This window comes from Sciurus vulgaris (genome assembly GCF_902686455.1).
Source record: "Sciurus vulgaris genome assembly, chromosome: 3".
Lineage (NCBI taxonomy): Eukaryota > Metazoa > Chordata > Mammalia > Rodentia > Sciuridae > Sciurus > Sciurus vulgaris.
The window spans coordinates 141,868,092-141,884,032 of NC_136463.1; the positions used below are offsets into that span (position 1 = coordinate 141,868,092).

Genomic DNA, 15,941 nt, shown 5'->3' on the forward strand with positions numbered 1-15,941 from the left:
AACAGCTAAGTTTACTGTTCGTTTTGTGGTGGACTTTTTACAAAATTAAAAAAATTGCACAATTCTCATCAGAGGTCACAGGGATGTTGTGTCCAGATGTGGAAGAGGGCTCGGAAACCACTGTTACTGTGTTTGGGGAAAACAGAAGGAGGGAGGAAGCAAGTAGAATGAATGGTTTTGCAGCCAGCAGTGGAGACTTGCTTTGCTTAGACAGATGCCTCCACGTAGATGCAGAGCAGTTGATTTGTTTTATACGCTTTTATATGTGAACACCCTGAATTGCTTAATGATGCCAATTTAAGAAAGAGACTGTGAAGGGAAAAGAAAATTAATACACATTCTTTAGCAGAGAACTGGAAGAATTTTTTATGTGCATTGAAGAGAAACACGTTTCTTAAAGACAAAAAAGAAAATTCTCTGGCACAAGTTAGTCCATTCATGTGCAGAACGTAAGACTGCTAGATGCAGAAAAAGAAAAAAGAAAGAGCAGGCTACATCCATAGAGCAGGAAAGTCAGTAAGCTGTTCACCAACAACAGTTACACCACCCAACAAGGAAAAAGCAAATGGTACCCTCTGGGATACGAAGGCAGACACTTCAAGGCATTCATACATGCATTAATAATGTTACTCTCCATGGCAGTGCAAAGCCATGCACAGAGAAGAATTTTAACCACTCCCTGCCTCAGGACTGAACTATACCATGTGTATTCACATCTGCCCTAAATTAGGGTGAAATACGCAATGCAAATAAATATGACACAAAGAGGACTGGAGCTCTGCCTGGCCTTACAGATGATCTATTTTGAGTCTATTAGGAAGAGCATCCAGATGCTGAAAAAAAAAAAAAAAATGTTCTAGTAGAAAATGGCTTTTGGAAACCCTAAAAGAGGGGTGAGAAACCTGTTTTTAAAAATGTTACACCTTTCTTAAAAAGAAAGGCAAAGGGACCAAGGTAAGAAGGAAAGTAAATTGCCAGGTGAAATGAGAACACCCAGTAAACTTTAAATTTCAGATAAACAATGAATAACTTTTAAAAAATGTCAGTATGTTCCAAATTATTACCTGAAACATATTTACACTTACTTGCATATGTTGTGTTTGTGAATATGTGTATGGGTGCGTGTATGTATATCTATTCTAAACTAAAGATATCAAATATATCCACTATTTAATATTCACATACAATTGTGTTCCTGTAATTTTTCCACCAGTAAATCTGGCAAGGCTGGATGAAATGTAGAAACTCTATCTACTGAGTAAATGAGTATTCTGATTTTATTTTTTATTTTATAGCAGAACCTAACATACATTTACATACACTTAACTAATTCAGTGAAAATATACAATAAGTACTATTCTGAAAGCACTTAAAACTATTTCTGGGACTGAGGATATAGCCTAGCACATGCAAGGCCCTGGGTTCAATACCTGGTACTACCAAAAAAAAATAATAATAATAATAATGTGTTTTCCAGATATTCACTATGCTTATAATTCTAAACTGAATCTAGATCTACATTTGAGTGTTTTAGCTAGTACTCACCGCAGTTCTTAGCTTTGACAGGGATATAGTAGTCTATCTCTTTTTGCTCATCGATTTGGTGGGGCGCAGGGTATTATACCAAACTAGCAAAAATGGCATATCAACTGTTGGTGAACTGCAAGTTCTCTAAAGGTATTAAAAGCAAAAGTTCCACAGGAAAGCAAATTTATCTCTGTTTATCACCAAAGTGTTCTGTGTTTTCTCAATTGTTTGGTATAAATTCTTTTTTTAAAATATGAAAGAAGTACATTAAAAAATCAGGTTTTAGTAAAGTTACTGAAATCCAGTCTGAATTATAATGGTAAAATGCTGAGATCACTAAATATTTTGAGATTATTTTTATAAAATACTTCATAATGAGCAATAATTCACTTAATGAGAATCTGACATTGAAGGAAAACTCCAAATGTGTATTTGTTTGTGTTCATTCTCCACAAAAAAAACAGAATTAAGTTTTTATGAAATATTTTTATTTGTAGTTTGCAAGACACATCAAGAAATCTGAAGGCCAGAAAATTCCTAAAGTTGAGTTGCAAATATCAATTTATGGAGTAAAAATTCTAGAACCCAAAACAAAGGTAAGGCTTATTTTTGCATGTCAGAGCATTCTAATCTTTAATCGCAATTTTTACCTGTTTTAATGAATATTAATTACTAACGAACTGATTATTTCTTCGTTGGTGACAATTTAAAATTCTAAAATATCTTTAGAGGGGGAAAAATAATTTTGGAATTTCTTACTGAATAGTCTGTTCTTCAGCCTGTGTTTGGGATGCAGTAACTTATACTAAAGGCACTCAACAGCACTCACACTTATACTTAGAAGCTTTTCTTCATGTAATGTGAAAAAGATGCACCCAGTGCGGTTCACTGGGTATGAAAGAAGACAAAAGATCTGTGTTGTTTGTTAAAATGTCCTACTTTGATTTTTATTGTTTACGGACATAATCAGCGTATGTTAGTTTTCTAGGGCAGCTGTAACAATAACCCATAGACAGAGTGGCCTACAATAGAAACTTTCTCTTGTAAGTAAGATCTTGGAGGCTAGAGCACCAAGATTCAGAGCTTCTGGTGTAAATTTCCTCTGAGTCCCCCTTGGCTTGTGGATGGCTACCCTCTTGCTACCACCTCTTCATATGGTTGTCCCTCTGTGCACATACTCCTGTAGTGATTTCTCACGTCCAACTTTGTTTTTTGATAGGTATACCAGTCAGATTGGATTAGGGACCATACTAATAGCCTCATTTTAACTTAATAACTTTCTTAAAGATCATATCTCCTGTTAAAAGGAAAACTTTAAGCCATTTAAACTTAACAGAGTTTTTTTGAGCAAACAATGCATTCATTTACCAGGTAGATTTGGAACCAAAACAAGCTCAGAGAGCTTACCCGCCAACCTGAATGTGGAGTACTTATAGGCTAAGCATGAGCGAAGTAGAGAAATCACCTCATTGACTGCAGCTAGATGTCTGCCGTAAGCGGGCATGGTGCGATGAGTTTTCTACTTGTGATTGGTAGAAACTTCTGTTTGTTATACTCCAAGTTAGGTTTTGTTTACACAATAAGTTAAGTTGCAGTATGTTTTATGCAGAGTCTCAAAGGAGATAGCCTCAAGCTAATTGGCACCTGCTTGTTTAATTTAACACTCCAAACACAGTGACATTAAGACATGCTGGGGTTTGGGACTTTAATCCAAGGAAAGGCCATGTGAAAACCCAGCAAGAAGTCAGCCAAGAAGAGAAACCAAACCTACTGACAACTTGATGTTGGACTTCTAATCTTCAGAACTGTGAAAAAATTAATTTATGTTATTTAAGGCACCCAATCTGTGTGGATGGCAACCTTAGTAAGCTAATAAAATAGTTTATTCCCAGTGCCTCAGAATTATTGTTTAGTAATTTTGTAATACCATGATGGATTGGAAAATTCGTTTAAATTCAACTCCAACCATTTAACAAATTCAAATTGTCAAAGTTTTCCTCTACCATGGTGTCATGCTTATTGAAAAATTCAGTTATAAAGGCAAGAGAAACGCAGCCTGTGAACAGATTATGAAAAATTTTTCATGGGTCCGAAACTTTCAGTAGCCTAGCAGGTACCATTGATACCTTCACCTCTATGAATACCAGCTTGGAACAACCTCAGAGTGTGGTCTGAGGGCTGGACGCACCATTATCCAGACCCACTGAATTTGTAATCCACAATTTATGGAGAAACTCAGTGATTCCTGTGTGCATTAAAGTGTGAGGAGATCTGGTATAGTGCATGCAGTTTGGTGACTATGTGCAGTAGGTCTTATTTTCAAATTGTTGTCCATGGAATACCTGCATTAAAATTGCCTTGAAGCAGTTGCAAAAATGAAATGTAAGCTCCCATGTGAGCCTATGGAACCATAATTTCTAAATGTAAAAATTTTGCATTTGTAATATTTAAGAACAACTGGACTATAACTTGGATACACCCACAGTTACTCTTATTTAACTCCATCTTAATGAACAATGGCATTCCTTCAGAATTTTCAAGACATGGATTTAAGATATCTCACAATTCGACCATCTAATCTAGTATTTAATACAAAAACAAATACATAGAAATTGTACTTAAGTTATAGCCATCCCAAAGTAACTGCTGTGGAGGTAGCAGGAAAAGGTAAAGGTAAAAGGGTAGGAGAAAAGTGATTGAAACACATAATGAAATATGTGTAGTCCACTCCAAAACAAGACTAGTGACTGTGATGCTTTATCTTTTGAATATGTGGAAGAGCTGGGAATATTCTTTGGGCAAATAATAATTACAAAACGGTCAATATAATGAGGAAACAATTAGTTACAGAGGGTAGTGCTGCCAAAAGTATAGCAACCTAAGAGTAGTCTTACATGCAATCAAAAAGAAAAATAATCCTCTTCCTGCATTTCCTTTTTAAAATTAAATGGGTATATCCTGGCACACATCCATTCAGAGTAGGTCATTTGGAGCCCATGTGTGTGTTGAAAGTTTTCTTCTAAAATATACAAATTGTGTAGTGGTTTCAGTGTGTGTGTGTGTGTGTGTGTGTGTGTGTGTGTGTGTGTGTAAAATTACTTTTTTTATTAAATTTTTTATGTCCATGTTTTTGGAACTTATCAAGGCACATCTTAAAATATGAAATCTGTAGGATCAATAATAATACACACTTTATGTACCATTTTCACATGATCTTTTTTTTTTATTCAGAACTAACCATGGTGTATCCTAAGCTAAGAAATTTTCCCAAATGCATATACATAGTCTATATACTCTACTCAATGTTTCTCTTATTGTTAAAAAATTTAGAAAGTTAAAAATATCCAACAGATACAAAGTTTAAGTAGTTAGAAAATACAAATATGAATTTATTTAGTCTTTAGAATTGACACTTTAATAATGGTATGTCTTCAGACAGGTACAAAATATACACTTAAAAAACTATATGATGACTACCACTAATACCGCATTGTGGAAATCTGAATCTATGTGTAAGATAGATCATGTAAATGCAGTGTGGTACATCACTACATTTGGCTAGGTGAAGAGTGTATGGGTATGCATTCCAGCTTTTTTTAACTCAACCATTATTTCCTGTATGACTTAATATGATTTTTTAAATGATAGTATTTTTTTTTCAAGTGAAAGATACGTGAAGAGTTAAGACCTTCAAGCCAGGTGCATCGGCACTTGACTATAATCCCAGCTTTCTGGAGGCAGAGGCAGGAGGATCACAAGTTTGAGATCAGACTGAGCAACTTAGCAAGACCCAGTTTCACAATAAAAAATACAAAGGGCTGGGGATACAGCTCAGTGGCAGAGAACCCTGGGTTCAATCTCCAGTATCATTAATTAGTTCTGTTATCATATCAATTTGCTTTTTATTTCTTGACCTCCTGATCATTTGGGGAAACCTATTGTTATAAAGCCCCTTAATCAATAATTTATGGTTTGTCAGGTTATTTGTTCTAGCTCCTTTATTGATTTTTTTGTGTTTTACCTGCAATGCAAAGAAAAATTTTCCTAAACTTATAAATGTAAAAATAGAAATAATGTTTTTTTTTTTTTAAAGAATTCATAGTGGTTGATACTGTAGAGCAAAGAAATAATAATGTGAATGGTCTTAAAAGTTCACATGGACTTAAAAATCTGTGACTGGTGATAATTAAACAAAAGCAAAAATGATAAGAAAGTGGCTGGTTGCTATCTACCATTTTGTTGTTGATAAACCGTATTTTCAAATTTCTGCCAATAGGGGTAGCCTGTCAGCCTTCATTCTGTTCTCTTTAAGCTTTTACCCTCAGATCTCCATGCCTCAGTCTAAATTCCACTTATAAAATATCAGTGATGTGGGGTTCAAGTTAACAGGATTAATCAGTTGATCTTTTTATGTGTTATTAGAACATTCAGTGGGGCTCTTTTTGACAGAAAAGAAATACATATAACATATATTGCTCATTCCTAACTCCAGAGCTTTCCCTATCCCTTTCTTCCTCCACCTGATCCCCTTCCTATATTGTACTGGTCTTTCTTCTATACATCTATTTTTTAAATTGGTGCATTATAGGTATACATAAAAGTGGAATTTGTTGCAATGTATTCATACATGCACTTTTGTCAATTTCAATCCACAATTGCTTGCCTTACACAGTCCTCTTTCCTTCCCCTTAATCCCTTCCTCTGTTCTACTCTTCTTTTTATCATGATATCCCCCACTTCTTGTTTTTCCTTGTATTTCTTTCTAATTTCTGCAAATGAAAGGAAACATTCAGACCCTGACTCTCGGAGTCTGGCTTATATCGCTTAGCATGATTTTCTCCATTTCCAGTCATCTGCCAGCAAATGACATAATTTCATTCTTCCTTATGGCTGAGTGAAACTCCATTATTGTAAGAATACCTTCATAATCAGTGAAAGGCAAATCAAAACTACACTGAGATTTCATCTCACTCCAGTTAGAGTGGCAATCCTCAAGAATACATATAGCAATAATTGCTGGAGAGGATGTGAGGTAAAGGTTCACTTAACATTGTTCGTGGGGCTTCACATTAGTACAACCACTTTGGAAAGCAATGTGGAGATTCCTCAAAAGGCCAAGAATGGAGCCACTGATACCCCAACTATCTCCCTCCTTGGTACTTGTCCAAAAGAAGTAAATCAGCATACTATAGTAATATAGTATATATATATATAGTAATATAGTATATATAATATAGGCATACTAATATTTATATATAGTAACATAGTATATACATATATAGTAATATAGTATATATAATATAGGCATACTAATATTTATAGCAGTGCAATTCACAATAGCAAGTATGGAACTCCCTTAGATGCCCATCGACAGATGAATAGATGAAACCAAGACTTTAATCATCCTATATGACCTTACTCAAATCAATAATACCAATGTTCTTTCCTCCCCAAAACTCTCAATTTCTTATACCTAATAGCTAGTTTTAAAGAGTTCCAATTGTGTTTTTCTCCCAAAGAGTGAATTTTCTAAGCTTTGAATGGGTAAATTTCTGAATTTTTACCCCTAACAAATCTGAAGAATCATCTTAGAGTTTTAAAATCTTTGTGATGATATATATGTTCAATTATACTACCTATGGATATGTAACAAGCGACTTTTACGTATTATATATGGGTATATTGTATCTTACTCTTTACCCATATATGGAAAGTTCTTTTTTTTTTTTATTCTATTAAGAAATAAAGATAAGCCAGGTACGGTGGTGCATGCTTCTAATCCCAGAGGCTTGGGATGTCAAGGCAGGAGGATTGCAAGTTCAAAGCCAGATTTAGCAACTTAGAGAGACCCTGTCTCAAAATAAAAAATGAAACAGACTGAGGATGTGACTCAGTGGTTAAGTGCCCTGGGTTCTATCCCTGGTACAAAAAAAAAAAAAAAAAAAAAGAAGGTAGTCTAAAAAGGGATTTACAAACTCTGCAGAGCATTAGTGTCCTGGGACATGCTAATGAATGTGAGCTGACTTCTGGAGTCTGCTTATGCATTTTAGAATCAGGATCTACAGAAAAAAGCCTGGTGTGTGTGTGTGTGTGTGTGTTTGAGAGAAAGAAAGAAGCACGTTTTCCAGGGAACTCCAGTACAGCCTATTCACACACATGCATTTAGGAACCACACTAAACCAGGAAGACAGAATGAACCAGTAAAACACCCTGTCATTCAAGTCATTTTAGGTATACTTTCTTATCAAGAAAAAAAAATCAAATATGAAGCCCCTAAAATAAATTTACTTCTAGTTAAATATACATGTGTGAAGCAGGATTTTAAAACATGTTATTATTCTAACAGGGACTTACTTTATAGAAAATACAGTATTTTTCTTTCCCAACTGAGAGGAAGAGATGGAACTGAAAGCAGTCTAACAACAGGCTCCTATTCCTATATCTTTTTTTTCCGTATCTTGCCTTACTTCTTCTCCTAATGACGATTATGTGATGCTAAAAGTATGTAGTGTAGATGACTGGGGTTAAAATGTTTATTCATTTTTTTTTTTTGTTCCAACTCCATTAAAATATTACTAATGTTAAAGGATATGTATTTCCACATTGTGACCTGTTGTTATTGTATTCCTGTCCTTTTTTTAACATCCCATTTCACCAAAAGTAATACTACATTAAATACCCACAAATATCTATTACAGTGATAGCAAAAAAAAAAACAAAAAACCTTAAAGTAATGAACTTACAAGTTTCAGCTTATTAGTCTTCTTTTGTAAAAAGATACCTTTGCTAATCCAAATATTAGGATGATTCCACACTGTTTATTACTAAGTCGTCGTGTTCACATCCTCGTTAGGTGAATGAAGCATTAGACTACCCGCTATGTAAATGAGGTGTTTTGCATATTCTTTGTCATTTCTCTTAAGAATAGAAATGAGAAATACTTTTTCAATACGATTTGGCAGTGATGATTTCTCTCATGTATTATTAACATGATTATGCCATTTTTAAAGTGATATAGACCTGCTACTAGTATTTGGTATCTACCATGTGGCTGAGAGCTATTGCTTGATTGGCAGTATTAACATCAAAACAAAACTAAATGTTAATATGAAAAGGGACTGGATAATCAGGCAACATACTGGAAAGTGTCAGACAAATGTGATCATTGTCAATCTAAGCACAGACTATGAGAAAAAACCTGTGATTAATATGTATCAATTTAAAAAGAATTAAATTCACCCACACTGTATCTTTCGCATTGCTATTACATTAACAAATCATTTGATTTTTCTGTTTGAAAACGCCTATATGAGTTGAACCTTCTCTTCAGAACTGGTCCTCTCTATGGTCCGAGACATATGGGCTCTCCAGTAATACCTTACAAGCATATACGGTTCCTCATTTTAATTTTCATGCTTGCCAAGAAACTCCTTGGTGGCTTACTATTTGGTTTGCATCCAGGGAAAGATGCATCGTTTTGTTGGCAAATTCTCTTAACATTTCTTTATCTTTCTCATTTTATATGCTGATTTTTAGTCTGATGAACAGTAATGCAAATAGGAATAATAAATCAAATCTTAGTATTTACAAATCTACATATCAAACTCAAAACTTGGGAGGATAAGGATTTTAATTACCTTAGTGATATTTATTTTGATCAAAATCCCTGAGATTCTGACTTATCTGGGATAAAGATGAGGAAAGTGTTTGCAATGGGCAACCCAAGAATTTGTGCTACAGGTAGACTGAAATCATCTGTAGAGAGAAACTTTACTAAAAATCAGATTTTCTGAGGCAACATTCATCAGTCTTTCTTGGCTGAAACTATCGTTGTTTCCATCTCTAAATACCCACTAAATTATACAGGTGACCTGATTTTCTGATGATATTCCTAGTATCATAATACATTTTTGAAAAAAAAAGATATTCATAGTCACAATAAAAAACAAAATGATTTTTTTACTCATTTACATCAGTCATAAATAAATACATGACATTTTCCTCATTTTTTTCAAAATGTGCTTCAGCAAACTGAAAAATGATTAAATATTATTGATGACCTATTAGAATATAAGTATATTAGTATCAAATACACAATTTTTTGACTAAATAATAAAAGTATAAAAACTGTTTTATTATATATACATTTTATTTTAATTAAGTACCTACCGATGTTTTGCATGAATTTTATAATTCGATATTTGTGTGTATGGCTTGTGTATATGTGTGCACATAGTGTTCTGTAGCTCTACCTCTGGTTGCAGTATTGGTCTTTCTACTGATAAGCAGGGTCGATTCAGTCATTTGGAGGTTATTGCCATGGAGAACATTATGTAATTTGCAAGGATGACCTACCTAGACACAAATGGTTCAGGAGTGTATGAGTAACAATGAAGATATGCGACATAAAATTAATTAAAAAAATCTAGGAATGAAAATGATGGTGTGTTTCAGGTGAAATTTTCTGCAGATGAGGTTCTGTTCTAAATCGTGATAGTCATTAGTAGCAGTGACATAAAATGAAAGGAATTGGGGTTTTAAAAGGTTAGGCTCATTCTTTTTTGAAGTATCTTAATCTCTTTGGACTTCAAAGTTCTCCTGTATAAACATGAAGGATTTAGGGTATATGGTCTCTTAAGATGCTTTATAGCTCTGAAAGTCTCTGGACCTTGGATCCTCCTGTATTTTTGTGTTTTTTTTTGAGTACCATTGAAATGAATATCTTAGTTTAATCCTGAGTCAGGAGGTCCATCTACACTGCATGTTTGTTTAAATTTAGGGTGTAGTAATTGTAAAACTGAAGCATAACAGACGATTGTTACACTTTTAAAATCTTAAGTTATATGTTATTAACATAAGCTGGTGTTTCAGAAAATGGAAAAAAAGCCATCAACAGTATTTATTTCCATCTGTGTTCACAGGAAGTCCAACACAATTGCCAGCTTCATAGAATATCATTTTGCGCAGATGATAAAACTGACAAGAGGATATTCACTTTCATATGCAAAGATTCTGAGTCAAATAAACATTTGTGCTATGTGTTTGACAGCGAAAAGTGTGTAAGTATGCCAGATGTTTTAGGGTGGTTTGTTCCATTCTACAAGCCAGGAATTGCCTTGTTTCCGGAGTTAATAAAGTATTTGGAAGTGAATAAGGTCTGTAAATACTTAACTACACTAATAGATTCATCCTGTCATGAGAATATCCTTCAGGATTTTATCTTTAACTAAATTCTTATGTTCATGAGCAAAAGTTTGCATGCAAATTTCTTTTGTTAGAACACCAGTCCTGCTTATGCTGTGCGTTTATATCTCTTGTAATCATTCATATGTAATTTTAATGTCAAACATTATTTAGCAATATGTACATAATGCAAAGAGTAATGGTGAGAACGGTTTTTGTTTTTGTGTTTACTTTTTTCTTTTTCTTCCTGGAGTGTGATAGATTTCATGAAGATAAGTAGTCTAAGTTCCAGGAAATAAAATCTACATAGCTCCTTAAAAAAATTATCTAATACTGTAAAGACTTGGTTCTTGATGTTTGTCATTCAGAACATTTAATGTAATGAAAAGTAATAATATGTGTATTTAGGTATGAGTGTGCTTGCTTTGAATTTAATCTAAAATTATAAATAAGATCAGTTAGACTCTTCTGAGAGTTAAATTAGGTAACAATTCTTCAATTATTTGGAATCTTAAAGAAAATCCTTTGTCTTGCTTAAAAGCATAAACTACTTCTAATCATAATCTAGTCTGAGTTCCTGTTATAAAACTTACACACAAATTACAGTCATTGTCTTCAAAGAAGGAAAAATATTTAACCTCAACAGTTTTGATTTAAAAAGGACATAGAATTTAATTCATTATTTGCTATTTTTTTTACTCTCAAAAATAGGAGATTACTAATATTATTATCATAATTGTGTCATTTATCTCTTGGTGTTAGACTGTGACCTTCTTGAGAACAAATGCCTTTTTATTTTATGTATAATTCCTGCATCAGGTGGACAACATATACTCAATAATTTTTTCCTTAATGAAAAAATCAAGATGAAAATTTACCAAAAGTAGCTCAAGTTATTTTCTGTGTCTTTTAAATATTAGTGTTTTAAAAAGGCAAGCTAACATGCTAAAATGCTTGGCATAATAATACATTTTAAGAACCATTGGATATTATGGAACATCTAATCTGAAAAATATGATTATCCATGTAAGACAGTATTATAGACACAAAAAGATATTTTGTATAAAGCTCAAATTGTTTTTGAAATTTATCCTCTTGAATGAATGCATTACATTTACATATTTCAAGTGTTTCATAATCCTGATTATTTGCAGATGTTTTCCTCTATGTGATTAAGAAGATTAAAGTTAATATTTATTGAATATCTTCTATGTGTAAAACATAATAACCTTTTACCATTTGCACCAATTAACTCAGTTGTCCTTCTTTCCTGTGGTACCCATAGAAATAAACTTTCTTGGGGTCCTCTGAAATGTTCATAATCATAATTAATTATCAATATCAAACAGCTTTATATATTTGTACCACTTGTTATATCTTTCTGTGATTTCCATTCAAATCTGCTGCATGCTTATGAAATTTAAGTTTACCAGAATATGTAGTCTAAATAGCATAGACCCTATTTCTTCTCATTCGTAAATTTCTGTAATTGATTACTAGAATTTCAGTACCTTTGACCTACTATTCTTTTTGAAAATAGCATATCAAATTTCTTTTTTCTTGAAGTTTGACAATAACTTATTGACATGAGAGCCCTGATTCACAACCAGTTTGTGTACATAGGAATCATAAGAGGTGACTTTAAAATACAGTTCTTGGATCTCCTATCTAAAAATATATATGTTCATTGGGTCTGCTATTCAGGAAATCCACATTTAGCAAGCAGTTCTGTTGTGGGTAGATGCAAGCCTGGATCTGAAAAACAAGGGTGCAAAATATCTCTCAAATCACGAGTTGGCATCAACTTCATTAACTCAAAGAGGAAATGTTTTCTTAATTTCATTGTATTATTTTCACTATGAGGTTTCATTGACTTTAATTAAAATAATGAGTGTGATCTGATGGGTATGAAGAATGTTTGGTATGCCATTCTTTCTAATTCTTATTTTAAATAGAGTATTAACATGAAAGAATAAATGATAAATTAATGGCATAATTCTTTCCTCTTATTTTAACAAACCATGGCTATGTTGCTTAACAAACATTTAGTTTCCCCAAGTTACAAAGTTAAGTAATAACAGAATCTGGAAAAAAATCCAACACTTTAGATTCCCATCACTGTATTTGTCCATCTGTATTTACAAGTCCCCTTCCTTCCATGGTCACAGGGAGGACCACCTGGTGAGCCAGAATATTCAACCATCACTGAAGAGGCAGTGGACCTCAGTCCTCTGCAGGGAACCACGAGGCAGGGCTTTTCCATCCTCACTTCCCTACAGGTGTATGTCATAGGAAGCCACCAAAACCAGAAAATTTAACATAATTTCTAGAATTCATAACCTAATATCCAAAATATCCAAGATTCAATTGAGAACCTCTCCTCATACCAGGAAACAGAACCATCTTAAACTAAATGAAAAAAAGTGAACCAAAAGATCCCCAAACTGCTACTATAATTATAAGGCAAAAATTTTAAAATTAACAACATAAAATATAAGACAATGAAAAATTACAAACACAGCTAAAGAAGTAGAAAGTCTTATTAAAGAAATAGAAAACTTAAACAAAGAAATAGAAATTAGAAGAATTAGTGACTTGAAAATCTGACAAATGGAATATGTCCAATCTGAACAGTTCAGACATAACAAGTACATGTATGTGCACATGAGCACACACACAAACACACAAGGGCACAGAAAGAAGCAAAAACGAAACTGAACCTGAGTGTTCTGTGGGACTGTCACATAATGTCCAACATGTGTATGTCATTGGAGTCTTGGAAAGAGAGAAGAAAGAAGGCAGACCAACCTTATAAAAGCACTCAAAGAAATAATGGTTGAAAACTCCCCAAATTTAACAAATACCATAAACATATAAGTTAAAAAAATCCAGTGAACTCAAAACAGGATTACTCCAAAATACTATAGTTTTGGTAGATGGATAGACAAAGAGGTCCATAGATCAGAGTAAAAAAAAATACAGAAATAAACTTATAAAAATACACTTAACTAATATTTGACAGTGATACAAAAGCAATACATCAGAAGAAAGATAAGCTTTCAACCAAAAGTAGTGGTGCAGTTTGACCTGCACATGCAAATAAAATACCTAAACCTGACACCTTATACAAAAATTAACTGAAAATGCATCATGGACTTATATGTAAAATGTACAACCATAAAACATTTAGAAAAAAAAAAAAAAAAAAAAACAAGAACAATCTTCAACTTGTAAGACTATACAGAGAGATCTTAGACTTGACATCCAAACTGAGCAGCATCCATAAATGGAAAAATAATGGAAACTAGGACTTCATCAGAAAGGCCTTATTAAGTATCCATATGACAAGACAATCTAAGACATGGGACAGATATTTGCAAACTGCTTATCAAAGGACTAGTATACAGAAATTTGATAACCTACATATAAAAATTATCAAATAAGAAAACTGGCAAAGAAAATGAAAGTACATTTAATTGAAGAGGATATAAAGATGGCAAGTAAGTGCATGAAAAGATGTTACCAATAGTGTGTATTGGGAAAATATAAATTGACAACAAAAGGAGAGGTAACTTACTACACAATTATCTGAAAAGCTGCAATTAAAAATACCAAATGCTAGTGAGGAAGTAGAAAAACAATAACCTTTAGATAGTTGACAGGGGTATAGAATGGTACAGCCACTTGGAGAAAATCAGTTTGTCAGTTTCATAATAAACTTAACATGCAACTATCATAGGCACTATTTGGAAAATTTTCTCAGAGCAATCAAAACTTAAAATGCTCACAACAAAAACCTGTACACAAATATTTAGAGTAACTTAGTCATAATGGGAAAAAATCTACAGATACTGCAGAAATGTCTGAGTAGTGAAACACTGGTACATTCTAATCATGGAACACTACTGAGCAATAAAAAGGAATGAGCTGTTAACACAACAATTTGATGACTCCCCAGAGAATAGGGAGTGAGAAAAGTCAGTTCCCAGAGCTTACGTGTTCCATGATTCTTATTGTAGGCTTTCTTAAGGTGACTAAATCATAGGAATGGAAAACAGATCATTTTGCCAGAAGATTAAAGAAAGACTGAGAACAGACTATAAGAGAGTATACCTATAAAACAATCAGATGAGAGATTCTGTTGGTAATGGAGTTTTGCATCTTGACTATTTATCATCAACATCCCAGTTGTGATTTGTATTTGAAATATGTTACCACTGGGAAAACCCAGATAAAGGGTACACATGACCTGCCTATATTATTTCTTAAAATGAATGTAAATTCTAAAATGATCTCAGTATGAAAATTTTACTTAGAAAAATAAGTCATGGTCTGTTTGAACCAAACCTTTCATCTCATTTTAGATAAATAAGGGCAGAGAGGTTCACTGAAGTTCTGAGAATCACAAAGCTAGATAGTAACAGAATCAGATCCATGGATTTTCAGTTTTGTTGAAATTTAGATGAAGCCTACCCTAGTATGCTACAAAAGTGAAATTTTCTTTACTGATAAAATCATGTATTATTAAGATTTAATGTTTATATAAGTTCTGTAGTCATATTAAGTTTTGATTTTATGCAGCTTTATTATTTCATTTTATGCCATGCTGGGAATTGAACCCAAGGCCTTATACATGTTAGGAAAGTGCTCTACCACTTAGCTACACCCCCAGCCCATTATCTCCTTAAGTTTAAAAGTAGTATTAGACTGATTCCAAGTATTATTTTGAGGTTATTGTGAATAGGATAGTTTTCCTAATTTCTTTTTCAGTAAATTCATCATTGGAGTATAGGAACACCATTGATTTATGAATGTTGATCTTATGTTCTGCTACTGTGAATTCATTTATGAGCTCTAGAAGTCTGGTAGAGTAGGTTTTTTGGTCTTCTAGATCATATCATCAGCAAACAGATCATTTGAGCTGCTGTTTTCTTATTTGTATCCCTTTAATTTCCTTCTCTTGCCTGATTGCTCTGATTGGAGCTTCAATGACCATGTTGAAATAGAGTGGTGGAAGTGGGGCATCCTTGTCTGGTTCTTGTTTTTAGAAGAAATGCTTTTGGTTTTTCTCCATTCAGTTTTACGTGGGTCTTGGGCTTGTCGTATGTGATCTTTACAATGTTGAGGTAAGTTCCTTCAGTTCCAAGTTTTTCTAGTATTTAAAACATGAATGGGTGCTGTGCTTTGTCAATGCTTTTTCTGCATCTATTGAAATAATCATGTGATTATTG

The 15,941-nt window shown here is 33.3% G+C and overlaps 1 protein-coding gene across 1 annotated transcript in view; it reads left to right on the forward strand.

Moving 5' to 3' along the window:
• Positions 1-15,941, forward strand: part of LOC306655767 (PTB domain-containing engulfment adapter protein 1-like) — a gene marked incomplete at its 5' end in the record, with an annotated part of 56,628 nt that overhangs the window by 7,374 nt on the left and 33,313 nt on the right. The window contains 2 exons of the mRNA XM_079130384.1: positions 2,025-2,123; positions 10,449-10,586. Coding sequence (XP_078986510.1) covers positions 2,025-2,123; positions 10,449-10,586 — 237 coding nt within the window. The remainder of the gene's footprint in view (positions 1-2,024; positions 2,124-10,448; positions 10,587-15,941) is intronic.